The 27,864-nt window shown below is 39.9% G+C and overlaps 1 protein-coding gene across 2 annotated transcripts; it reads left to right on the top strand.

Annotated features, from left to right (window-relative positions):
• Positions 1-2,935: 2,935 nt before the first annotated feature.
• Positions 2,936-27,295, top strand: LOC104940617 (LHFPL tetraspan subfamily member 3 protein). Of its 2 annotated transcripts, XM_019260931.2 has the most exons (5): positions 2,936-3,316; positions 4,049-4,322; positions 22,289-22,525; positions 24,802-24,830; positions 25,913-27,295. In XM_019260931.2, the coding sequence occupies exons 1-4, from the start codon at positions 3,305-3,307 to the stop codon at positions 24,816-24,818; spliced, it is 540 nt and encodes a 179-aa protein (XP_019116476.1). In that variant the 5' UTR covers positions 2,936-3,304; the 3' UTR covers positions 24,819-24,830; positions 25,913-27,295. The 2 variants fall into 2 exon arrangements, with proteins under 2 accessions (XP_019116476.1, XP_019116475.1); XM_019260930.2 differs by lacking the exon at positions 2,936-3,316 and having other exon boundaries at positions 3,323-4,322.
• Positions 27,296-27,864: the final 569 nt, after the last annotated feature.

Genomic DNA, 27,864 nt, shown 5'->3' on the forward strand with positions numbered 1-27,864 from the left:
TAGTGAATGAGCCACATCCACCCAAGGTAGTTAGTTGCAGTTCTAATTGTGATATTACAATTAAACACAGGCTTTACCTGTTTTACCTCAGTGGATATAAGCCATTAGTATTAAGTACAGTGTGTTCACTTTTATATGCTTCAGTATAGGATAGGATATAGCAGAACAAGTAAGGTAATGAATATATTTTAATTGGCCCAGTAGACAGTGGACGGTGCCACCTAAACTGGCATGTCAGCAGAAAACAGGGAAACACTTTCCACAATTGTTTTGTTTTACCACTGAACCACAAAGGGACGGTCGACATGGAGTAAAATAGATGAAGATGAATGAGACGAGAAGGTTATAAAGACTGTGGTAATGAAAGAGAGATTTTACAACAAATGAAGGCTTTCAACGGGAGCTGGATGTCAATGAGGAGAGTTTCTAAAAGTAGCTCTCGTAAAGGAGGTGGGAGCTGGTGGAGAGAAGACAGGAGCTGGAGGAGATGTGGCTTTAAAAAGAATATTAGTGGGAGAGCAAAGCGAGAGACAGAAAAAACATCAAGCACTGAGCTTCAGATACACTCCTTCAGATGATTCATTCATTCTTTGGGATAAAAGCTCGGTGGATTTTAACAGACTGTTTCAGAATTAGCCTTTGAAAGTGCTCAGGAACTCAACGTGAAGTAGGAGAACAAAAAAATGAACATTTGTAAAATTCAATAATCCCCTTTAACAAAAGCCGTGAAGTTAGACTTTCAGCAAGACATGTTTGAGGCACTAATATGTGTGTGATTTACATTATATCTTACTGCAAGGTGTTATGTTTCATGATTATGGTGTATTTATATTATTTATTATATATATATATATCTATATATATATATAACTAGATATATATACCTATACATACTACATACATACATTAACATACTACATACATACATACATACATACATACATTCCACTACACACACACATACATATATACATACATATATATTACACAACACACACACCCACACACAATATATATATATCTCTATATCTATATTATATATATTATAATCTATATATCTAACTTGTACCAATAATGTGTAAATTTCTATTAACTGTATGTAGTAATGTAGCTACTAAACTTTAGAACTTTAGAAATGCTAATTACAAAAACTTAATTACAGCTGTGTTTTTCTTGCTATTACAAGTTAGCGCCATTAGCCACTGTTAGCACTGTTTTCACACATTTGTCAACATTTATTTTATTTTATTTTTTAGATATCTGGCATTCGACGATAATAAGGTTTCCCCTTCTTTTCATTAAAAAAATATTAGCTACTGTTTTTAGGATATTTGCACTCTTTATACACTGGAGTTACAAAGCTAGCTTAAGCATCACTTTTTCTAACATGACATTAAACCAAACTTGAAAACGCAGTGCCTGTTTGACAGCACTCACCTCCTTTTTGAAGACATTTCTGGATGCCTCCTCTATATGTGGCTGCAACAAGAAATGTGCCATGTTTTGCACAGGAGCCATTTTGACTTTAAAATCAATGCAGGTTCTTCCAGTGAGCCAACATGCACCACAGCAGCTCCCTGACTCTGTTAGACCTGAATGGACCTGCACCTTAATTAGTATCATTGGTAACACCTGTGTTTACCTGGCTGCTGTGGAAAAGATCTATTCATACTGTATGGACTTAAAAATAACCATGGAGTTTAATCATCACCTCTCTGGCCAGTTTAACTGCAAATAAGTGTCACAAAGGGTGTTTACAGCTGCTGTATTTGATTTTATTAGGACTCTGGCAGCAGATGCCATTAATAATGTATATTAAAACTGACATTTCAAACATGTTATTACAAAAACAGTCCTCTGTCAAAATGATTACATTGTTATTTAATGTCCCTGGCATTCATACAGAGATCTGGGTTAGGCTCGTACATCAGTGTGGTGTGATGTTTGGTTTTGTACAGATGCATGTTCACTGCACTTGACCCAAAAGGTTATGCATATTCTGCATTTTAGTTACAGTATGGAGATGTGCCTCTTTTCACTCACTGATGAATACACTCCAATCCATCTGTGCTTTGAAAAATCAGCGCTGAACTCTGGCAGTAAATCCGATCACTAATCCATGAGCAACTGGCATTGTGCACAGTAGCCATCAAGGGAACAAAATAGGAACAATGCATGGCACAGAAATAATCCCATAGAATGATTTGATGTAGCCTATACTGGAGAGCACCACCGTGCATTGGTCCTTTTGATTAAGAATAGTCAGGTAATTCTGGCAATGTGGTGGTTAATAAAGAGGATTAAACAGATTTATCCCACAATAAGTCATTGAAGTCATTATCAAACTTATAATGGCACTGTCCCAAAAGTGGAAGATTTACAGTTTGGTGTGTTTTACAAGAAAAGGGGGTCAAAAATCTTTATGTGCACTGTGAGCTTCAGCTCTGCAACCACAGAAATGGATAGGTTTAATAGTAAGCTTGAAGAGGACAGGCTTTGTTTGTAATGTGATTTAGCCAAATATAAAGCTCAGTTTGTGCTTATTCCTCATTATGTGATTTGTTTTTAATAAAAATGTTTTTAATGTTGACTTCTTGTGGGTGCATGACAATAACTGTGGCACGATTTAATTGGGAAAGGAGACAAAGAATGCAACAACATTACAACAATAATTGGTGTCTTGTGTGCATGTAAGCTGGGCACTGACACAAATACACAACAACCCCTACTGCTATAACTGGAAAAGGCTGGGACAGGAGGAAGCAGAAACATTATTTGCTTCATATATTTTTCATTTATTCTCTATAAAATGGAGAGTAATGCCATTTTAGAAGCTTTTTATATACATTCCTTATATACATACATTGTGTTATTGTATGATGTGTGTACTTTATTATTTATTTTTTTTCCAGGTTGTCATGTGCAGTCTCATGAAGTGTTACATAACCTCCTGGCAGCAAAGCAGCGCGCGTCAGGAAGCCGAGCAGCATTGGCTGCGTCTGTAACACCGCAGGTAACGCTGCACCTGCAGGACGACGACTCGCATCAGAGATTTAACGCTAAATATTTGACAGCAATCAACCCGTTTTTTAACATTTCGTTTTCATTGCATGTTGTCGCAGCGTTATCCAGAAGGTGTTTGCACAGATAGACACGGCACACGGCACACGCTGCTTCTTCGTCTACCGTCTGCGCCCCTCCCTCTCTGACTCCCAGCATCACTGGCAGCCCGGTGATGCCATCATAAACCGGAGAATATAAACCCCGTTTAACGATCCTGAAGAGGGGATATCGTATTTTCTCAATGGTTATTATGGTAGGCTGCATTAATTTGTAAGTACAGGGCCTGTAATGTGTTATTGGATGCGACCCAATCCAGAGACATAACCTGCTTGTTATAGGCTGTTGCTATTTATACACATACGTGCGCATCATATGTGTTCGGTGTGAATTATTATATATATCCTTTTTTGTTTTTGTTTTTTTGCGCTCGGTGGAGGCTTTTCCAAGGGCATCAGTGAGCGACACGGTGCGGCAGCGATGTGCACGTCTGACGGCCACACGGAGCAAGTGGGAGGGAACCTGTTTGTGTTCCTGTAGTCATTGAGTTTTCAGAGTTATCGTCCATATCCAGGGTTCAAGCACTCCTCTGCTCTAGCTCCTCACTTGGTTCCTGGCTTTTTTAGGATGCGACGTCATGACTTGATCGCTCCTCCTGACAGATGTTGCTGTGTTGCAGTTGCACGGTCGTAGATTCTCCGTTTCTTCCCGCAGCTCCGGGGATGATTGTGTAAAAAAAAAAAAAAAAACGGTTGTTTTTATGTGGCTTTAAGTCCTTCGCTGTGTGCTCGGGCCAGATCGCAACATTTCATTTAGTCTTTCGGGATTGCATAAAATGATACCTGGATCTGCCGCATCAATGCTACCATCTGCAGAAGCTGCGAAATTGTACCAGACCAATTACGTCCGCAACTCCCGTGTCATCGGACTTTTATGGGCCATCTTCACTATCCTGTTCGGTATTGTTAACGTGACCATTTTCTCACAGCCCTATTGGATTGGGGATGGCGTGGATACGCCGCAGGCCGGCTACTTCGGCCTTTTTCACTATTGCGTCGGAGACGGACTCTCCAGAGAGCTGGCCTGCCAGGGTAGCTTCACTGAGTTCTCCGCTATCCCCTCCGGTGCGTTCAAGGCCGCCTCCTTCTTCATTGGAATGTCCATGATGCTGGTTGTCACCTGCATCGGCTGCTTCAGTCTCTTCTTCCTCCTCAGCACCTCCACCGTGTACAAGATCTGTGGCTGGATGCAAGCAGCATCAGGTAAGTGCCTTATAGTGCCTTAAAGTGGGCTACAAGGGACCCCTTAAATCTCATTTTAGTGTCACTATATTCCCAAAATGTGTGAAGAGAAATAAGGCAACTTCCCAGCTCAGCCCAGTTACAAGCTTTATGAAAAAATAGATGTTTGATCTCATCAAATGAGTGTCCCTAGGGCCTGATTAGATTTTTTTTTTAAAAACTGAAACCCCTAATCACCGGGATGGATTTGAATTTGATTGATCAGCTGATTAGATAAATAAATTAATGAATTGGCAGTGGGAGCAGCCAAAGTGAAGATAAGCAGACAGCGTGCAGGATCACCTCCTCCAGCTGTCAGCCGACACTGCTGAACACACAGTGCTGTCCATGGTGCTGAAGTGTTGCTGAGGAAATGATGGACATCGCCACTTAATTAACACTCAGTTAGTTACTTTCTGACCGTATAAGCTGCCACACGTGAAAAACTTCTCAGCTGTATTTCAAAATATCTAAATATAATATATTTAACAGCAACACAAGAATCTATCTATCTATCTATCTATCTATCTATCTATCTATCTATCTATCTGTCTATCTGTCTGTCTGTCTGTCTGTCTATCTGTCTATCCATCTATCTGTCTATCTGTCTATCTGTCTGTCTGTCTGTCTGTCTGTCTGTCTGTCTATCCATCTATCTGTCTGTCTGTCTGTCTATCTTCATCTATCTATCTATCTTTTTTTTTCTTTGGTGCTTCCTTGTGTTTTTATGCATGTAAGTAAACCTGTCAATCAATCTGGGAGTGCACTCACAGGGATGCACTCATCTGATATGATCGTAAGCTGATCAGGTATGAGCCAATCCAATGTCAGTGTCATTCATTCATTCATTCATCCAGTCATGGTGGACTTCTTTTTTTTTTTTTTTTTTTACAGTTTTCAGTGGAAATCCCTGGCCTCATGTTGTTAGCGTAAATGTAAATGGTTCCACACAGTGATGTATACAGATCAGATTTTAAATTTATTTTTAAAAAAAAGACGAGACATTGGGTCGGTACTTAATGTTGGCAGATACCCTGAGTCGAGGTGAGGGTATCAGGAATAAAAAAGTTGGATGGGTGTATTTCTTGTTAGGGTCCTGTGTTTTGATCTCATTGGGTAGCGGCCCTTGTGTTTACATTAGTTTTGTGCCTCCTGTCTTTGCTTTCTATAACAATGTAGAGAGATTAGTGCCTTGATGTTAATATGCTTCTTTGCTTTCTATCATAACTCTTTCTCCCATACATCAGCACAATATATATGCAGCTTAAATCTTTGAAAAATATATATCTTTTTTTTCATTATTGGTCAATAAAGATGGTCCACTGTGATTGGATGATATAAGGCAGGAAGGTTGCTGATCGTTACACCTTTCTATTAATGAACGGATTAAAGATTCATGAGGATGCTGGTATTATAGCACCAAAGACGTATAGCTACAATGCAGCCAAATCTGATATGAACTGTCTTTCTGTATGATCTCCAGCCATCAGGTACTATATGTGTGTGTGTATGTGTTTGTGTGGTAGAGTTACGGGTGTTGAGGGTGTTTAGCAGTTGTGGAGGTCAGTGGTTCAGCCGCTGGCAGCATTTTGTCACTGAAACTGTGGGCTTATGTCATCCAGCGTCAGTGGAGGCCTCCATCATCTGAGTCCACATGGCGCCAAGCACGGGTCTGCTCAGCTGCACCAGTGGCGCAAACAAACAAAAATGAGGGGGATTATTTGGACCAACTCCAGCTTCAGTGCGTTATGTTGGGCTGAATTAATGCGATGGGCCTGTCTAATGAGGGGAGCATGGGGCTTTGTACTTCTGCAGCTAAGAGATGAAAGAGAAAGCCAAGAGGAGAGACCCTGACCATGGCAAGCTGGCACAGGGACGCCTAATGAGCAAGCCTGGCTGCTTAGCACTGTCAAACTTCATTACACTTAGCTGAAGGTTAAACTCACGCTGCTTTCACTTACTAGCCCTGTGGAGGACAGGTGGCCCAGTAGCATTTGTAATTGGCCCCTTACTGCCAGCTGATGTTTTGAGGTTTGGGGAGGTACAAATCATCAATAAAGTAGTGATAAATGGCACGCCAGATAGTGTGTGTCTTTATCCACTATTTTCCTTCTTGAGACATTGTTGGCTGCACAAATGAAGGCCAAATACCATGCCAATAGAGCCAGCTGAAATTAAAATGGACACAGTGGGTCAGCCTTAGTTTGTTGTCACCAGTTCCTGCTACTATACTGGTCTATGGACAGAAATGACAGTCAGTATTCAGAGCACTGCTCTCTGCTTCATGGCACTGATCCTTCTCTCTGCTTCCAGTCATCATTACAGGTCTCTCTGTTTTCTTTTTGTAAGGGTTCATTTTATAGTTTTATATGCAGAAGAAAAATAGCATATAACAGCACCATGCCTCATTGACTAACAGAGCTGTTCAGATACACTAACTCAGTATCAAGGTCATACTGTATGTGTTGGCAACGTATATGTAATTTAAGTGATATACTGTAAGCCAGCTTTCACAAACTCCCTCGGGCAGAGGTTGTGGATAAACACAGAAGGTTGTGGAAACAACATAACAAATTCATGCCATTGCACACAGCTCCTCTCCAGTAAATCAGTACAGGAGAGCACGCACACATCCAACTAGACAGGAAAAGGAGTTTTTCTGTGAAACCCAGGTGAAAAGGCTGAATGTTTGATGAGAAAGCAAACCACCAGGACATATTAGACATCTCAAAATGTCTACCTCAGCCAAACAAAGTTGAGTGCAAAAATGCTCCCGCGTCCATCCCTGCCCTAGATGGACTTCAATCCTTCTTTAACTTTCCTCACCAGAGCTATTTTCGTCCGTGCATCTGCTCACAAATCCATGGCATGCAGTTGTAAGTGTGCGTGTATTTTTTTTTCCGCTGAGCTGAGCACAGCAAGGTACATGATGCACAAGCTCCTTTACCTTATCTCTTTCTGCTGCCTTCATGCAATTTCACCCTTCTGTGCATCTCAACTCATTTCACTTGCTCATCTTGACCTCACCATATCTCCATCTCCACTCCCTTTCCATACCTTCCTCTCCTTCTTTAACTCCCCTCTCCCCTTCCCCCCCTTTTTTTACTCTGTAGAAGCGTATCAGCGCGTACAATATGTGCTGTCCATTGCTCTCTTTCTTTCCTGTAAGTGCAGTTATTCAGAGGTCTGCATGCCAATTAAGTAAGAAGACTTTGAGGTCAATGGTAATTACTTCACCGTTTGATAACCTGTCTACTTCCTCTGTTTTGTGTCGGCCGTTCGCCTTCTTCTATATTTGATGAGATTGTTTCTTCTCAAAAACATATGAGTCATACGCATACAGCCATGAACTTTGTAAACTCAGCAGAACAAATGTGCAAGCAGAGGGTGGCCTATTTGGAAAGATACAGACTGGACTGTTTTCGAAGGACTGTAAGTACTCACAGGTCACATTTGTATTTTTCCATCTTTTTGTTTATTTTTTTATTTGGTCTGTTGTGTTACTGTGTTTTGTTTTGTTTTAGTTCCTGGGGAACATGCTTTCTCCAACGCGTAAGATTTATTACTTTGTGCTGCTCAGTCAATTGTTAACATTTCCGTCTTCTGTTTGTTACATAATTACATTGAACACAGCTTATTTCAACAGCGAAATTAGCAACCCTATAAATAACCAAAGTAGGGCTACATCCAATGATTATTTCCTCAAGTAATCAGTGGTTGATTTGTCAGAACACAGTGAAAGTTCATCCAAGTTGATGTCTTAAAATGACTTATTTCGTGCCACCAACCAAGTCAAAATCCAAAAGTGTTTTGTTCACAATCACATAAGATCCAAAAAAAAAGAAAATCCTCACAAATGAGAAGCTTGAACAAGAAAATGTTCTGCATGTTTGCTTGAAAATTGACTAAATAGAAAGCATTAATTGCTGATCAAAATAGCTGCCGAATATTTTTCAATGAGTTAATTAGTTTAGTTTACCAACATTTGGTGTCCTTACACTACCACATATCCTCACACTGCAAAATCACACTTATGTCTGTCTCTAAGCAAAGAAAAAGTACAATTCCACTTTATATTCTTTTTACTAATGCATATTAAATATATGAGTATATGGGTGTGTATGCCAGTGTGCTGCTACAGCAAATGGAGCCTGATAAAGATCAGACAAGAGGGATCAATGCATCAAAACTTTAAACCGACATTGCCTGACAGTCGTGAGAAAAGACAGTGGGAAGATGAAGGGGAAAGAGATGACAATAAAGAGAAAAAAGAAGGGGGAGATAACATATGAGAGAGTAGCATGAGGTCTGAAGAGAGACAGAAAGAATGCGGAGAGAAAATAAATCATAACAGAGCTCAGAGACATACTGATCCTTTGGGTCATCTCTTTCTTTTTGTCTGTGTATCATTATCTCTAGTTTCTCGATTGTTGGCTTTCAGTCCCATGGTCCATTAGCTCTATTGAGAGGCTTGTTCTGAAAGGAGCATTAAAGCCTAGTTGAATGCAGAGGTGGAAAGTGGTGGAGTTCGGCATTGAGAGCAACTGTCATAGAGCTGCACTCTTCACTGCAGCAGGACTGGACCTGTGTGCTCCAGCGCTCCAGAGTTAATGCTGTAAATGAGCACTTATGTCTGGATACCTATCAGGCCTTTAAAAGCAGATTAGTGCTTGACTGAAGAAAAAGCTGATGTGTTGTGTGTGTGTGTGTGTGTGTGTGTGTGTGTGTGTGTGTGTGCATGCTTCATGACAACATTCAGTTTATACGATAGACATAAGAGATGCACTTCCTTTGTCTGCATGCTAAAACGTCCCTGGCCTGGGCTTAATTAACTTTTTAGCCACATGCACCTTTGTTGAAAAGCAGCTTTGTCTAACTACCAAACCCAAACAACTTTATTCTATAGGAACAGAAATTTGCATATAAATGAACAGCATTCCTATTAAAATGTACAAAACAGTTGACTTTAATGTGATGAAGTGCTGCTAAGCTTTTCCATAATTGCCTTGATCCCAAAGTAGTCAACAAAGTGTTTTAATTTTTTGTCATTCAGCCTTGATTGCATCTTAAAAGCGTGTCGCATTGTGTCGCAAGTAATTGCACCGGACCATTTTCACACAGCTCTGTGTTTACCCTAAAGTTTTAAATTAATACTCTGCCGCTCTATCAATGCCATTGAATTATTTATCCATAGTTCACTTCACTTCAATTTAGTTTGACTTTGCGAAGTACTTTGAAATATCAAGTTAATGCAGTGATGGAAACTTCTCGTCTTTTATAAAATAACACTACATCTCCACTGCTATTACTTAAAGCTGAATGAATATTTTTATATTAATAATAGATCAGCGACTACATGTAAAATCCATAATGATGAATCCACAGACAATTATCACCCGACCCCGCAGTACCCCACATCTCTAAGGAGCTTTACAATGTCTGTCAGCTTATTGTATTGTTTTCTGTGAACCACAACCTCACCGTTTAGGTGTCACCAATCTCAGCAGCTTTTTTTTTGTTTGTTTATAATGTATCAAACCGATACATTTCTTTTTGGGATCTAAGTGGCATTCAGTTGCTTGATATGAAATAGTTTGATCAACTTAAGGCATGTTTTTAGACAAAATACAGTTTGTCTTTGTCTTGATGCATGGAAATAGTGCTTTGCAACACCTTTCCTTTAGTATTTAGCTATTTCTAGAAGGTGTAAACAAACATGTAAGTGAGCAAATGTCAGTCAAAGACAAACCCGTTAGAGTACTTATATGTTAGGTGGATGGATAATGGGAGAAATAAACCAGTAACTGACCAACACTGTCAAATGGAATTTCCCATCATCAGTAAATGGAAAAATAATGGAAAAATTTGACCCTTTGAGTCCTAATAATACCCAGATTACACCACAGGGGACTCATCTATGAAACAGTCAATTTTGATCGTATGAAGTATGAAAACCACTTGGTCATAAAACCTTAATTTGAAAAGATCTTCTCTCTAAGCAAGTTAATTTACTGCTGGTCACGTAGGGATGTTGCAGTTTGGGAAACAAAAGTCTGCGGTGAACTTTTCTTGAACTTAGTTTTATGAACAATGCCACAGGATGCAATGTTCTATATATAGTGTGTCAAATTATAAAGACGTAACCATGGCAGTTATTGGGAGACATTGAAAACTGCTTTTAGAAGGAAGAGAGAGTTCACTAAGGGAGAGCTGTTTGCGCATGATGATTCATGGCTATTCTTGACTAAACCCTCATTTGTGCTTGCATTACCATGGGGGAAAGCTCTGCTTGTAAGGCAGGTGCTGTGAGTTTTAAGTTAATTTGAGATTTAGAGCACAGGTGCAAGTTACAAATGGGCTTCTTGGAACCTACGCAAGCAAGTTTTTTTTTTTTTTTTATGCACAGGATCTTTATGAATCAAACGTACGCACACAGTGATCTTAAGATTAAGTTCGAGCATAAATCTAAGAACATTTATATAAATGAGCCCCCCCTGTTCTGATCAATAATTTAACTTCATAAGGCTTCACCTCCTCTCTGTACAAGTCTATGAGGTCTGAATTTGTCCAGAGTTTTGTGAATGTGCAGTAGTCTAATCACAAAGCTTCATAAATACTACACTGGAGTGTCCAGACTGCAGCCTGTGCCAGGAGGTTAATCATACCTTGGACCTTTTTGTTATTTTACAGCAGTCTGACAGTTTGGGGGCTCCCGGGTATCATCATCATGTTCGAAACACTCTGATGTATCCAGTGAGTCGTGCTGCTGCAGCTACGTACAAAGCAAGGAGTAATGTCTCTCCACAGCACATCAAGTCAGATACCCAGTGGGGCAGATAGGCGGATAGTGAAACAACACGGGAGAGTACTATCTGCTGTTATAAGGCGCATTAGTGCTTTTAACTTGGAAACATCAGTGTCTCTGTGTGTCTATGGGAGAATGAAAAACTGGGCTCATCCTGATGTAAGCGACATAACAAACAAGACAAGCCTTGAGAGATTTTGAAGCATCAGAAATATTAATCCTCTGCAGAGTTGTTCTCAAATCCTAAATAGGTTTCAGAAATCTTGGGCTGAAATACATACCGGCCATCTGGGAAACACGACAGCGGCAGTCAGGTGGTGAAGAGAAGTGATGACAGCTGGTTCGGGGATAATTACAGAGCCGATCTGTATTCTCACTGGGTCTTTTCGGAGCAGTGCTGAAACTGAATGCGCTGACCCGCAACCTTTTTTGAACCAAATCAGCTGGATTGCACAACATTACCTTGTGCACTAACTAATCCACATGGTACGTTTACAGCAGGTGGCACAACATTCAAAGTCGGGATAAGGATGATGTCTCTGGGACACTCGTTAGCTCTTCTTTTGTTTCCCCCCGTTTGCGTCACACAACCAATCTTGCTTTCTTTTCCTTACGCCTACACGAGTAGTCTGTTTTCAAAATCAATACCCTTCTACTGCGTTTTCGTAAATAAAAAATACATACAGCCAGTTGAACCACCTAATTATAGCCAGCAGGAGGCATTGGGGAATTATCGTTCCACACAGCTCTTTGTCCTGCTGACAGTGGACAGGAGAGGATGGATGGTGGACATCTACACACACACACACACACACACACACACACACACACTGTCATGCATATTGCATACAGGCATGGTCATTTACATGTCATGTACTGTACATATTTTCATGACAAGGACAGATTCAAAGGGATAGCTATGAGCTTTTTGTAATGCATATTTGTTTGTGTATTCAGATGAGTTGGTTTAATTTAAGAACCCCTCGTGTTTTTTGACATTAAAACCAAACAAATCAATGCTGATTAATTAGTCCACACTTTGTGAGTCTGAGTGTGGCTCTGTGGAATACAAACTCTAAATGCCAGCCAAGTCATCATCATGACTCCCCTGTGTTTTGGGTCCCTGCAGCCCTGCAGGGTGTGGACTATAGATTTGTCAGAGTTAATCCCCTGTGATCTCAGAAGTGCCCTGGCTCGGGCCAGAGTCCAGGCAGGGGGATGCTGCTGATTTATTCCACAGACGGTAGGACCACAAGGACACTGTGACCCATGAAAAAAACTTTCCGTGCTGTTGTGGTAGAAGTGCACATGTTCGTGTATATGCCAACTGGTGGAAAGTAACTAAGCACATAAGGTACTGCTACATTTTATGCTAATAATTTCAGAGGGCAATGTACTTTTTACTCCACTGCATTTTTCGGAACACAGCTATAAACTAGCGATGCAGTTACAGATTGATTTCCCCTCACTACACTCTCTCCTTCCTAGCAGGACGAAGAAACTACAGTGCTTTTGTTTATAATTGAAATACTTGTGGTGTAGTTGTCGCTCCAGGGAGCGTTTATGAAATCTTGTATTTTTAATTTCATTTGATTTTTGATTTTTGATATTCTCACAGAATATTCTGTTGTGCTCTGCTGCAGCCTCTCGGTCTGTTAACTGTTCAGTGAGAGAGCACAGTATTGCCAAAGCCATGTCTTCTTGCTTCCATCGCCACTGCGCCGGTGGTCCAGTCAGTATTTTCACAGAGAATTCAAAGGTCTCTTTGATCCCCATTGCCCTTGCCAATCTTTATCCTCTGTGGAGGTACAGGCCACATCTAAACCTGTTACATAAGCCCTCCTCCCCATCCTGACTCCCTCCTGCTCTGCTCATTGCGGTTTACGCTGCACTCCTCCCTTAACTCCTCTCCCCCTTCCCTCCACCCGCTACCTCTGCATCCTAGCCCTCGGCTTTAACCTGAAGTGTTATATGTATTACAGAGGCACATGTTTTACTCCTGTGTCAACCTTCGCTTGAGTGTAGTCACTCAGTAATCTCACACAGTGTGTCCCTACATCGGTATGTTGTCCTTCATCTGTAGGCAGTCCGCTCTCCTTTCTAACACCAACTTCAATCAATGTGTAATAATGAGACGCCGTCTCACCGGGCGGTTTGTGTGGACATTAAGAGTCAGAGCACACACGCTGCCTGAATATACGCCATTTGGCCAAAGGACAAGTCACTGATCATTAGATCCAAGGAGACAATGTGACAATGAGATAGATAGATAGATAGATAGATAGATAGATAGATAGATAGATAGATGGTGCAAGATGCTGGATGAGTATTGGGCATTGGGTAGATTGGTAATTAGTTATGTGGGTGGTGATGGAGACATTTAATCCTTCTCTTCCTCTCCTGTTTAATAGACGGTGTCTTTTTTCTTTTTGATCCATACATCAGGCTTGTTCTCAAGCTGTAGTGGAAATTAGATTTCTAAAGATCTCCTTCTAGTTCAGTTTTATTCCCTGTTGTAATGCCATTCAGAGAGCTTCCTGCAGCCTACAGGTATGCTATAATATTCAATATGTTCATCTGAGAAGATTATTTGCAGCATTGCAAGATGGTTAAAAAGTTGTTCCAAGAATCGTCCTGGCACAGAACAGAGATGATTTGATGATATAAGCCATTTCTTGTGCCTTCTAATCTTTTGAATTGAATTGGTAGGTAAGCTGTGGGCATTATGTGCACATTGTGCAGAAAATTGCTGAAGATGTTGACAGAGGATGCCTGGAAGCTCCTTGCTCCCCTCTAGCAAGCACTGAGTTTTGCCAGCAACTGAAGCAGAAATAGATTTGGACTGTAGACAGCTCATCTCAAGAAGCACGTTCCTCATATTCCAGGGGAGATAGCTGGAGTCAGTTTTAAAAGTTTCTTTTGCTCCACTTTCCACTGTATCCATGACACTTTGGAAATATATTTTTTAGAGAACGGTTTTAAATTTGTGTCCAGGCAGCTGTCAGAATCAATGTTCTTATCCTGCCTATGTTGTGTGAAACTATGAAACTTCAACTCCTATATAATTCTCATTATTTTTTCTCTCATAGCCACACGGACGGACACATTTTCTAATGCTATCAGAGTAACACAATAAAGGTTTTTGTAATAGCACTATATCCACATTCATAATCCTCTTTCTTTGGTCTCCTTTGACCCGTAAATCTAGACCATGAAGCGGACTTAAGTGGTGACACATTTTCACACTCCATTTAGTGGACGCAATTATGGCATATCATTGTCATAGTCTCGGGCCATCTTTCTTTGGTAGTCATTCACTCATCCTTGGAGCCAGAGAGAAATCTTAATTGTCCAGCATGAAAAGAGGACACTGCCCACACTGTGTTAAAGTCCTGACCAGCCATGGGAAAGATTAGATTAATAAGTCTTATTTTACACCCTCATCCTTTGACTGCATAATTCTCAAGAAGCTCTGAAGTATATCAGGAAGGCCAGATTATGAATTTGATATGAATTTTATATAATTATGAACTTTGAATGTAGTTAGAATTATGAGAGTCTGCATAGATTTCTCATGACTTTATCTGGAAAGTGACTTGGATGAATGTAATTTGAACCGATAGGTTCAATACTACAAAATGCAAATGGAAGAATACCAAAACTAATTGGGGAGTCCATGAAGAGCTGTTCAGATGAGGATCAAACCATGGCTCCCATTTTAGCAGAGAAAGATGAAAGAATTTGGACTGGAAATCATATTCAACTCCTTTGAATGTGTTTTGGTTTAAACCTTATATATAGTTAGACCTCCCCCACCATCTAAATCAAAGCACTTGTGCTGCACTCACTGGCACAATAACACAGTCGTGAGCAGGCAGTATTTTGGAAACTCCAACATCCAGTATGCAAAAAGTGGTCTGCAGAAATATACACAGTTTGACGTCAAACCATTAAAACACGTAGAAACCAAGTGCTTGGTGCTTGAAACTTTATACTATTGCTACCTCTCTCTAAAATGTGATGTTTGGGGCTGCTTGTCTCCAATCTCAGCAATGTGAGTCATCCAAGCACCCAGCCACGCTGTCACACTGTGCCTCAGCACTGGCAGGAGTCTCACTCTGCCTGAAGCTTAATGCTGAGAACAAGCAACGCAGACAACAAGCATCAGGGGTGAAACATGTCTTTAGGGGTTGTAGATCACATTACTAGCCAGTGAAGAACAATCACAGGCTGTTATTTTGTTCTTTTTTGGATCTGAGTAATAATGTCACAGTCCTTTTATATATCTCTTTTTGTGCTGTCTGACTTCATGATCTGCTTTCTGTGAGGAAGAGAACTCTTTGAACTGAGAGTGAGATTTCGCACACATTCGGGTCACTAGTTCACCTGTGGGAACGTAACATAAGCTATTAGATTAAAGTAAACGTACCTATGCGTATTCATGGGAACATTCAAAGCTGTTCCCTGAGCGTCTGTGCTGATTTTCTTCTTTGAGCTGACTTTTGGTTTTAGTCCTTGAATGCCACTTTGCCAGCCGTAGGCTCATTCGGAGAAACTGACATTTCAATAAACACAGTTTCTTATTCATCGAGATGTGCCACGCTGATCAGTGACAAAATGATCTTCAGCATTTAAGCCCAATGCGTATATTTTACACAAAGAGTAGGCATGTGTACTGATACATGGGTCTGCGTGTGTGTTCGGTAGAACTGGATCCATATGTGAGATAGAGCAGTTTGGGATGTGTGTATGCATAATTTAGTTTGTCACAGCTATTTAAATGAGGAGAGGAGAAAATGAGACCCACAAAGGACTGTGGGAGTTAAAAAAAAAAATGTGAATCCCGTTTCATGGCTGCTTAGATGTGCTGCAGATGTGTAAGCGATGAAAAGAACAGGCGATACAAATAACCGTGTATTTCCACATGACACCCAGTGTAATCGATGACATGGCGAAACACTGAAAACACAGTAAAACATGAGCCCGATGCCATGGAGGTAGATTAAACCCTACAGTCTTTCAAATGCACGATACAGAATGTGATTTATTTTTCTTTGCCTGCAAACCAGGAACACAAATCCAGTCATGCTGCTGCTCTGGAGGTCACATTGGACCTCCAGAGCACCTACATTACTTTCAAGTGACACACAGAGATTATAGGAAGCAATGGGATTCTTTCAGTATCAATGGGATTTAGAGATCTCTTTGAGAAGATGAGCCAATGTGCTTCTGACAAATCTACCGCCATCAAACAGTTCTGTACCATCTGCCTGTCTGACTTTCCTGTAGCGCTGTTAGCACCTTATCTGCCCTACCTTCAGCCGCTTACATAAGCGGCTCTTAGCCAACAACCATGTTTCAGTCCAGTTTTCCACTCACATGATCCCAATGCTCCCAGGGAGAGAAAAGAGACAAAGAGAGAGAGAGAGGTGTGTGTAGAAAAGACGAGTAAATGCTTAGAATAGCTCCGCCGAGGGGTTCCAGCATATGGTAGCCAGTGCTCATGACGTTAGTTTGGTGCTGGGTACTTGCTGGCGGCCACACATGGGGCTGGAGCATGGCACCCTGCATGGGCATTGTCTCTCAACACCTCGTTCCTTTTTCTTTTTTTTCTCTCTCTCTCTGTCTCACTTTTTCTCTGTATCCCTGCCTCGCCCTGCCTCATCATGTGTCTCTCCTCTCCCTCTGCACCTGTCTGCTGCTCGCCTCCTGCTCTCCAGAGGCAGCAGGAAAGAGACGGTGAGAAGGGCAAAGCTGAAAGGGCAGGATAATGCCGTCAGTTAATATCTCGTCTGTGCTTCGACTGACAGCTGCATTCTGTCAGGTGGGCTGTTATTTCTGCTGCCAGGATTTGGAGCACACCACTTATTACTGCAGCATAAAGTTCTGCTCCAATGCAGTGCGAGTGGGTGAAGCCGGCAAATGCCAAATAATAGTGCGATAATGTTTTTTTGGCAACACTTAAGCATCACATGTGCATCTTGGTCATTTAAAGTGTTTATTAATATACAGTTTCTGTCAACAATTCTAGCTTTATAAATCTTACTATTATCATTAAATATCTGTTTATACACCAGCCTTATTAGTGCCCACTGGAGGAGTCATAGTTGTTCACAAATATGTTAATAAATATTAATTTATATCTGCTTAGATCTGCATTATAATAAGTTATAATAAACTTAAGTACGGTTGCGGACCTAAATTAATTATTATCAAAGCTACATCACTGGGTTTTGTTCCCATAATCCAACTTAGTACCATAAAAATGTGTTTAAAAAAGAAATAGATTTTTATATAGGAGCCCGAACTCCCTGAAATAGAAGAGTTAACATAAAAATATAATGTTGTTTCTCTCTCTTCGATGTAATTTTTCTTTTCTTTTTTTCTTTTCTTTTGGCTTGTTATCTGTGGTAATAAGAAAAACAAGAAAATTGGCCCAGCAGTGCTGTTAATAATAGTTTCACAGTGCTACATGTTTTTTTGCTGAATATTTCCACTGATTACTGATTCTACTATTCTAGTTTACTTTCACTACACAGTATGATGCAGAATGACATTTAAAGCTCCAGTGTGTCAGATTTTGGCGGATATATTTACAGAATACGGCTGAAATGAAATATGATATCCATAGCTATGTTTTCATTAGTGTGTAATCGACTGAAAATAAGAATTATAATGTTTTTGTAACCTTTTTATATTTACGCTGACACTGCAGGTCCTTTTCAATGGACTCCACCAATTTAACACCATCATGTTTCTACAGTAGCCTGGAACAGGCAGACTAAATACTGGCTCTATGTTTTTTGTGCTTTTCGTGGTTGCTGTAGTTTCTCCTTCACACTAAGAGGGTAAGGTGGACGGGTTGTAATCAGCAATTACACCATTAGATACCACTTAACCCTACACACTGATCCCTTAATGCATAGTAGCATATTTATTTAAGATACTATTAATATATTCAGAATTCCCATATATGCAGTATTTGAAAGAGTTTAAATGCTGCTTTGGCCACAATATGATATTATATTTAATGTTTTTGATCCCTCTGTCAATGTGAAAACATATTTTACTCTTTGAACTTTGATTAAGCTCTTCATTATGTAAGTGGGTGCTTTGATGGGCCTGCCAGGTTGTGTTGTGTGTTTATGGATTAGTTGACTCCAGGCTTACTGTTAACAGTGTATGGACGGGACATGTGCTCCTCCTCTAACCACAAACTGTTTCTGGAAACATGAGCGGCATATGTGGCTCCCTCTGTTAGTATTATCCTCACCAGTTCATCCCTCAGAGGTGTTCGTCTGCAGAGGCAATGTGGAATATTTTACTGCCTTTGTATATCCTGGTCTCTTTTAGGCTCCTTCCCCTGATGGTATCAGTCGGTGTACACCTCTTTTATCCGTCCTTTTTCTGCACCCTCCGTTTCTCTCTCAACCTGCTCCATAGCTCTGTGCACCTCTTCTCTTCCCTCCTGAGCCTCAATGCAATATTCATGATGGCGCTGAATCGAACCAAAGGCGTGCAGGAGACACCAAGAAGGATCTGGAACCTTTGTGGGGAATGCATCATAAGGGAGGGAGAATAGTAATGCGCATTGACTCACAGAATATCAAATGTTATTCGGTCTTCTATAGCTGCGCCCTCTGTGAAATCTGTCACATAAACCCCCATGATACGCCCAGCATTCATGCAGATAGGAGAAGCACTGTAGGGAGGATCTCATTTTTGATCTAAGCTGAAAAGTTACTCATATGAATGCATCACTATTTATGAATGTCCATTTCAAAAAACCCACTGAGAGTGTATAGAAAGCTTTCCCTTCAGGTCACTGGCTGACAGCTGACTGATACGTTCTTATCTCAGGCTGGACAGCTCCCTTTAAAAGAGCAGATATCTTGTTATATTTGCAATAACCTTTTTATTGTTGTACTTCATTTCAAATACATACTATTTGTTTTGTTTTTTTCCCAGACAGCATCAATAATAAGAATTATTATAAATATAACAGAATAAAGCAATAAACCCATTTCACCCAACCAAGTCTGAACATGTAAGTGTCTTCATTGTTGTGGGAGCAATCCCTCACCTTTGATTTGACTTTGATTTGTTGATCTACAAGTAGTGAATGAACCTGCAGATAATTGTCACCTGAATCTGAGGCTCCCCTTGACTTCACAGGACTTAATAATGATTGTTTAGCCGTCCAGCTACAACTTTACTGTTGTCTCTGAGCGAGATAAATTAATCTCTATCTCTCTGCTAGGGGTGCAGGGGTATGCTCAGGGTGGCCTCAGTGTGTCATCGAGCCACCCTTTAGGACCGCCCCCCAAAAAATCCTGGAATGAAAACTGGTGAAAAACTGTTTTAACCTCTGACTCCACATTTTAGCAATATGTCATTCTTTTCACATGTTTTCAGCAACTATCTTCCAACATATTTAATGCATTTTTAAAAGAAATCTCAGAATTGCCGTTACACAGACTTTAACATTGGCTGTGGAAGGCAGCTGGGTTCAAAAATAAAGATCTAAAAAGTCACTGTACACAACCTGCTCGCCATCAAAAAGCACAGTGACACATTAAATGTCGAGCTGGTCAACATTCACCAACTACAGAGAGATATTTTTCACAAAAGTTGGTAGAGACCAAAAACAGAGCTAAAAGGAGAGTGACTATTGAATTGAATAAGATTCATCAGATGGCCAGAAACATGACTCCAAATAAATGCTAATGTTGATTATATATCAATGTTGTGTTCAAAGCTTGCTGCCACTGCCCTCAAGTGGCTATAAAAACAGTTATTGCTGCTTTAAAGGCAGATATAAAACATGACACATAAAACCGATCAATAGAATACTAAAAAACAAAACTGCATTAGTGCAAACTAGACCAGACGACTGAGCTAGCAGGCTTGTGTTATACTTGATTTTACTAGCAGCTATACTATAAACCACTGGTTCCCAACTTTGGGGCCACAACTGTCACTAGGGGTCACCATAGCTTTATCAGAGGTCACAAAGCCTTCTTGATTTTAAGAAAAATATACATAAAAGGCCTATATCTCAGTTTTTCAAATCTGTATCTGTCAAAGTCAAAGTCAGTCAGGGGACAGTTTACTCAATGATAGAAAAGCGGTCTCGTAAGAAAAAAAAATGGTGGGAACCACTGCTTTGAACACTGTGTTGGTTGAGATCGATTTTTTGTCCACACCAAGGACGTACACGGGCAGCTTTGTCTCCTTTCTTCTGCAGTGACTGCATCAAACTCCCCCTCTGAGCACAACTATTGTTATCGTGTTACAGTTTGTCAAATATTGTTGAACAACCCGGAAAGTCAGACTCCGGGGAAAGCATGAGCTTTTTTTTTTTTTTTATGTACGGGAGCTAGAGATATTTTGGTTTGCCATGAGCCTCGTTACTGAGCAGATTGAAAGGTGGTATTGGTTCAACAACACTGTTACGTCTGTGTAAATGTTTTCTGCTCTGTAGCAACAGTCAGCTATGTCTTTGTCAGTATATTGGGAACATCCAAGACTCGTTAGCAGGAGTTGGACAGGTAGACATATTGTGCAAGTTAGGTTTTATGTGATGCAGGTAAACTTAGTAGGTGGACTTGTCTGCACTCTTACTGGTCCCAATGTGCGTCAGTGACACTCACTCAGGGGCTGAATCATATAGACTCTGGAGGACGTCTGACACACTGTGATGCTATACTCTATATAGCACTCAGGTGGGCTGAGTGACATACTGTAGGTCCTAGCGATTCTACATCACAACCTGTCACTTGATTCAGCAGGGCTGCCTGGAGACAATGTACTTGTCATTCATAAAGCCAGAGCTGCATGTATTTACGTGTTGTTTCCTCACACAGCTTTTAAGCAAAGTAGAGGATAAGTACCTGAGTCCCTGCTTTCTGAACCTCGGTGTGCATATGAATTTGTTATGACAGTTTTAGCCATGGCGGGGGTAGAATAGATGCCTTGGGGATACTCTGCTCTGTCAGTCTGTCTGCAGCATATATTCGTCTAAAATCTCACTTTTACTAACTTGCTCTCTCTGAAACGTCTCTCAACACCCCCTGATGTCTTTCAGCCGTCTTAAAGACTGCAGCACTACTGTAACAAACTGCAGTGTGTGAGTGCTTTAATGCGTATGTGTGGGCAGCTTGTGTATGCATATGAGAAGAGAGCATATTGTTTTCACTTTTGGTTGTAGGAGCCAGGGATAATGGGTTAATGTAATTAAAAACAATGACGCATATATGTGTACAACTAAAAGCGGCATGAGGACCCTTAGAAATTGCGATTACATGGGTAGCAAACTAGAATAATGTTAGGAAAGCCTAACATTAATACACAAACAAGCAGCATTCATGGAGGAAACACAATGAGCAAATGTTTTGGGGTTGAAGAAGCAGGGAGTATGTTTTATTATTAATGTGCAATGCACTCCGGATAATTGTGCAGTCAGCTTCTTTTTCCAGGTCTACTGCTGTTCTGCTGCAACATCACCTCAGAGGAGAACCACATTCAAACCGAAGATTAATATTTAACCCCTTGGGCATAAACTGAAAATGAGGAGTGCTTAGTTAAAATAAAGTAAAAGTGAGTTTAAAAAATGACTGTCTACAGGCTTTTGTTTTTTCTTTTGCTGATCTGCCGCAGCATCACCTCCAGAGAAGAAGCTCTTTTAAAACTAAAGATTAGAACAACTTTACCCTTTGGACAACATAATATTAGAGCTGTAACTACTTTCTAAATCTCCTACTGCTATTGTGTCTGGCTATCACTGTTGCTGTGGTTGTTTACACTGGCACTCATTCTGTCTAGACACTTATTTTCTGCCTAAAGGAGGGGATGAAAATCAATATGATAAATGCAATAGAAACACAGCAAAATCTCCAGAGAGGGGAGTACAGATTTTTTTTTTGTAAAGCACTTGAAATGATCATTCTTCTTCTTTATCTCTCATTTCCCCAGAAAATCTCATTATCCCCAGCTTCATTTATTACACTGCACTTTCCCTCCCCAAACTCCCTCATTTTTGTTCTGCTTATACCTTTTGTTCCTCGTTCCGCTCCCTCCTCCTTCACTGTCACTCGCTGTCCGTCCTAACATTTTTGTTCTTCCCCTTCTCTGCCTATCACAGGTGTCTGTCTGGTGCTCGGTTGCATGATCTACCCTGATGGTTGGGACAGTGACGAGGTCCGGCGGATGTGCGGAGAACAGACAGACAAATACAGCCTGGGCGCCTGCTCAGTGCGTTGGGCCTACATCTTGGCTATTATGGGCATCCTGGACGCTCTCATCCTCTCCTTCCTGGCCTTCGTCCTGGGGAACCGGCAGGATGGACTCATGACAGAAGAGCTGTTGGCTGAGAGCAAGGGTGAGAATATACTATATAATCTAAAAGAAATGTCTTATATTATTGATCTCTTTTAGGAAACTTAGTTTTCACTTGTGCACTGATTCAGATTCAGAGTAGCGCTGCAGGAGGATTAACTCCTACAGCATGTGAACTTAAAATGACTTCTTCTGGGTGTTTTGGGTTGGCGTAAATAAGTGAAATCTTAAATATTTCTCCACAGTAATCACAGTATCTATAACAGGAAACTGATTCCTGTAAATTTCCACTTCTTTGTTTTATCGGGTTATAAATCTTACTGATGTGGAATCAGTTTTTCTTTTCTTTGGCTGACTGGTATCAGACAAATTGCTCTAAAAGTGCACTCTCAATGAAATTTGTGCTACAGTGGGCTGGCAAATGCGTACACTTAAAGTAAATGAGAATACTTTGCATTTCGCTTTAAGAATAGACTTCTCATTTATCACAACCCACGTGACCTTCCACTAGACTGAAAATAGAAAGTGTGCACTCATTAAGGTAATAAAACATACACTAGTCTGGCAAACAGATTGCATACGCTGAATTCATAAAAGGATCACACTTTTGTATTAAAAGCCAAAAGTTTGATTGAATGAGCCTTTGATGATCCCTCTGTAAAAACAAAACTAAATTTAGGAAGCTATAAAAGAAGTTGAATGTGACTGCAACCATATGCACTCATTTTAACCCCATAATAAGCACCCATTTTTGCCTGAAAATGACATACTTATAATAAAATACTTCCTGTTGTTAACCCATTTTGAATACAGTAATGGTTATGGTCTCTTCTAAAAGGGAAGTGGTTTTCATTTTAATTCTTTTTAATTGTTTTGCTGCTCCATTTACCGCAGGGTAACAAAATCAGCAACTGTCGTCGATGAAATATTTGTATATAAAATGGTTTTCCACAGAAAGAGTCACAGGGCTTTGTGATTTTAGTCAAAGTATGTTTTGTCATGGTCAAATGATGATTCAACTAGACAACAAACCCCCTCTCAGAGAACTCCTAATGTCAGAAAATGATTATTGATTTATCGAGCTAATGAATATATCCATTGCTATAGGTCTAAGAAGAAGCAAGAAAAATTAACCATAAGCATAGTCCGCTTATGCCAGCAGACGGCCTGGTTTTTACTCATAGTTTTTCACTTTAGGAAAGCTCACTAAGATGCTTGAAAGAAAGAAACTAGTCTTAACTTTAAGGAGAAAGGATTTTCTCACAATTTCATCATAAAAAGCAACCCTTTGTACTCGGTTTCACGAAGTTTTATGAATACCACACCTGGTCCTCTGCTTCTTTAAGGGGTTATAACACCCTTAAAATAACATTTTCAATATTATCGCACCACAACTATCTCGCAAGTCACATGTCTGCTTCATGTGTCTAGAAAAAAAACAAAGGCAGTAGGAAAATCTCACAGGCACCATCAAACCTCACTTCACCATCCAAGATCTACCGTACTGTAAAGGAATGTAATGATTTAATCATGGAAATGGCCTGGCCTATACATATATGTCCATGCCTATATAATTCAGCATCGCTATTGCACAGTCTACACAGTGATTTACTGTGCAAAGGTTCAGGTCCAGGCATGTGTCCCAGTGGGAAATGGGATTAATATGTTCATGTCCTGTAGTTGGTAATGGAACCAGACAGGCATGGGCAACCAACAACCCATTAAACAAAAGAAGGATGAAAGATCGAGAATGAAGGACACAAAAGGATAGAAGCAGATATTTTAAAAGGGGAAGAAGGCGTTTTGTTATTATGAGAGAAATACACATGTACCATCATCACGGTGTTTAACCATCTGTGAATAAATCTTGTAACATTCTCCACAGAGTAAAATAACAACTCTCAGATAATGTGTGTGCGGTTTCTATTTCCTCATCCCAAACTACAGTGACCTTCAAATGACAAATATGAGATGAGACAAAAGAAAAGATCTGTCGATAGTGTCATCAAAAAAGAATGGGAATGGGATTATCAGTAGCTTTACCAGTCAATAAACAGCCTCACTGTGCAGCCTGATGATGTACCATTACTTAGTTTAGGGCTCTGGAGAATCTACCAAACATGAATAATTCATCACAGCTCAAAGCTCTCTTATCATTCAGCTCATCCCTGGTGCCATCTACTGGTGTTTGTGTGCAATACAGCGAGTCACAGTAAAGGATGCATGTATTTGTGAACATGCCATGTCTATTAATAGCATGACCTTGAGAATCATGTTAAAGCACTTTTGTATTTTTCCTCTGTGTTTGTGTGTTTGCAGAGGGAGGGAACGCCTAACCAAATCTTTTGGTAAGTACGAACAAAACATGCATCTTGGAATATATATACGTCGATCTATCCATGCATGATCTAAAGAGCTTCCTCTCATTATGTAAGCATGCACATTGTGATGTGTTCTTTAATATTTGACAGCCATGGAATGCCATTTGTGTTTCAATGTGCAGTACGACAGTGGAAATGAATGAATTTTTCATAGCATAAACATTATTCCTCACTCTTTGCCTCTCTTCCTGTAACCCACTTCAACCAGAGGTGGAAATACTACTCAGATATTTCACTTAAACAAGATTAGATGTAGGAATGGAGGAAACGTACCTTTACAGAAAAAAAGAAACATGTGTGACAACATGTATGTGTAATTTTTACACGTGAAAAGACACATTTCAGATAAAGGGAAGTAAATAAGTATGTGAATATCAGTGGTTGAGGAAGTGCCCAGATCCTATTCTTAAGTAAAAATACTAACACAAGAATGTAGAGATACCATTACATTAAAAATTCTACGTGTTATCAGCAAAATATACTCAAAAGTAGCCAATCCAGAGAAAAATGGCTCTGTGATATTATCAGATTAATACTGATCAGAGAAAAATGGCTCTGTGATATTATCAGATTAATACTGATTTAACAGTCACAGCATAAATATGGGAGATGATTAATGGGGTTTGAAAGAATATATATACAAATATAAATGTATGTAGAGGGAATAAATATTTGGTTGATCTGCTAACAGCAACAAGAGTTATCCTGCAATGATCATGTTTGTAAATATAAAAGCTTAATAATTAGTAACTATACCTGTCAAATGAATGTAGTGGACTAAAAAGTCTTATATATATCTTACACATTTAAATATTCTGTATACTGTGAACTTTTGTACACTACCTGGTGAATATTTGCACAAACTCTTTTCATTTTTAAAACATATTTTACATATATTTATATAATCTTGTACTTTATTTTTTTTTATCTTACTTATATATTTACTTAATGTTTTATGTTTTAATGTTTATATTTATAATGTGCTTAGTTACTTTCCATCACTGCCTTCAGCACTTCTCACACAAACACACTGTCTCTTTCTCTCTCAGGTTCCTGAATTTCCATGTGTCTGTTGTCATAAAGTACCAGTCCTTCAACATCAGCTTAAAGGAGGGAGGCAATCCAGGTCTCTGAAGGAGAGAAATACTGTGGAAGCAGCCAGCCTGCCTGTCACATCTACCTGCCAAAAACCCAGTGTAACCTACCCTTGAATTTCAACCATCTTGCTTGCAGTCCCTGAATCATCATCCCCAGCACTTAGATGGAGCCCGGTGCACTTTTATCCCAGTGTGTCTACAGAGCTAACCCTTGCACAACATCACATAGACCATGACAGGGGCAGAGACTGTTATCCTATTGAGAAGTATATGGACTACCCACTACCTACCTGAGAAGGCACAGGGTTGACATTGTACACCTGCAGTACGAGCACAGACACAAACACACACGCATACATGCTCAAACACAACACATGCACATTCAGTACATTCAAACAAAAAAAAATCTGTAATTACAAGTATTAAACTATGTTAACACTTAGCCGTGTGTACCACCGTCAGAATGTGTGTGTCACGTTTTATTTGTGAAAAGAAGAAACTGCTCATTTTCAGATAATATCGGGTTGATGTAAATCTATTGTGTTTCATATGTAAGGTTTGACAATGAAATGAAAGTTTTAGTTTCTTCTTTGGTTTGCTCATAATCCCCTTTGTTCCTCTTCATTTACTAGAAAAAAATATATTTAAGACTGTTTTATAAGAATATTATCATCCAAAAGAGAAAAAAACTTGTATTACAAAGTATGTACAGTGAATATTAAAGATGTTCTAGGAATTTTACCTAAACCCATTCAATTCCCTGCTAGCTAACTTTGCACAGCGCTTCAGATTGAGAAGAAATCTAATATTTTATAGTCTGTGGTATCTACACTGTGATGGGGGCTATTAGGACTGTGTGCTGCAGGACTCGTAGCTGCTGTGTGACTGTGTATGTGTGTGTTTAGGGGAGTTTGTGGATGTGTGTGTGGGAGTATGAGTGCATGTACAGTGTGAGTGTGTTGTGTTTGTTGGGCTCGTGAAACAATATGCCAGCCTCACACACAATTGTCATGTTGTGTTGCTAACTTTGTCCATCTCTGTCTTTGTCTCCAGCTCTCTCTCTTTGTGTTTCTGACTCTCTTTCTCGCTTTGTTTTGTTGGGACATACAGGGTAACATGATGGAGTTGAAGGTATTGTGTACAGTGACTGGCGTGCCTCAGGAGTGAACTCTAGTGGTAATGGATTAGTAAGGCCTGTCCCAACCTCACCTGTGGATATATTCCTGTGTAAATAGATATTCGATAGATACCAAACAATTAGCAGATATGGAGAAGGAGGTTAACTTAGCAATTTTAAGAATATATGGACACTTAATAAAGGTTTTCACTGTAAAAGCCTGTTGTGATTTTTTTGTTGAACTTTTTCATTAAGTCCCTATGAAGTCAAAATGGATGTTTAAATGTTTTTTCTCACATGCGTCTGACACTATGAGTCACCTATACACCAGTATCTGGCCCAACAATGTCATTTTAAGGTATTTTCAGGTATTCTTCGTGGTATTTTCCTGATAAACAATAAAAAGTTGTTGATGACTCATCTTGCACTCTGGGGTATGTACTAATTTGACATCCAATTAAGCACTTTCTCACTTGTGACGCTGCCGCAGAATGATTCCTGCTTTATACAGTGATAAAGTGACTCTGAAGGCTGCTTACACGCATCTTTGGTACCGATTACAGTACAAAATCAGAACTTTATTCACTGATTTTTGTTAAACTGGATCATTTTTATACAAAACATATTCACTGGTATTCCCTTGATGTCCTCCAACTGCTCAGCTTCAACCCTCTGTGATTCACAGAGTTTCCCGATGAGCAGAATGACATGATCCCTGCAAGAAAACCACCTCAGTAGGCTACTGTATACCCTGCCAGACAGGCTACTGATGTTTTCAGAGGTTGTG

This window comes from Larimichthys crocea, chromosome XXI (assembly GCF_000972845.2).
Source record: "Larimichthys crocea isolate SSNF chromosome XXI, L_crocea_2.0, whole genome shotgun sequence".
NCBI classification, from domain to species: Eukaryota; Metazoa; Chordata; class Actinopteri; family Sciaenidae; genus Larimichthys; species Larimichthys crocea.

Coding starts and splice junctions, on each gene's coding strand:
- LOC104940617 (XM_019260930.2), top strand. CDS start 3,896: ATGATACCTGGATCTGCCGCATCAATGCTACCATCTGCAGAAGCTGCG. Junction 4,323..22,288: donor CTGGATGCAAGCAGCATCAG/GTAAGTGCCTTA, acceptor TGCCTATCACAG/GTGTCTGTCTGGTGCTCGGT.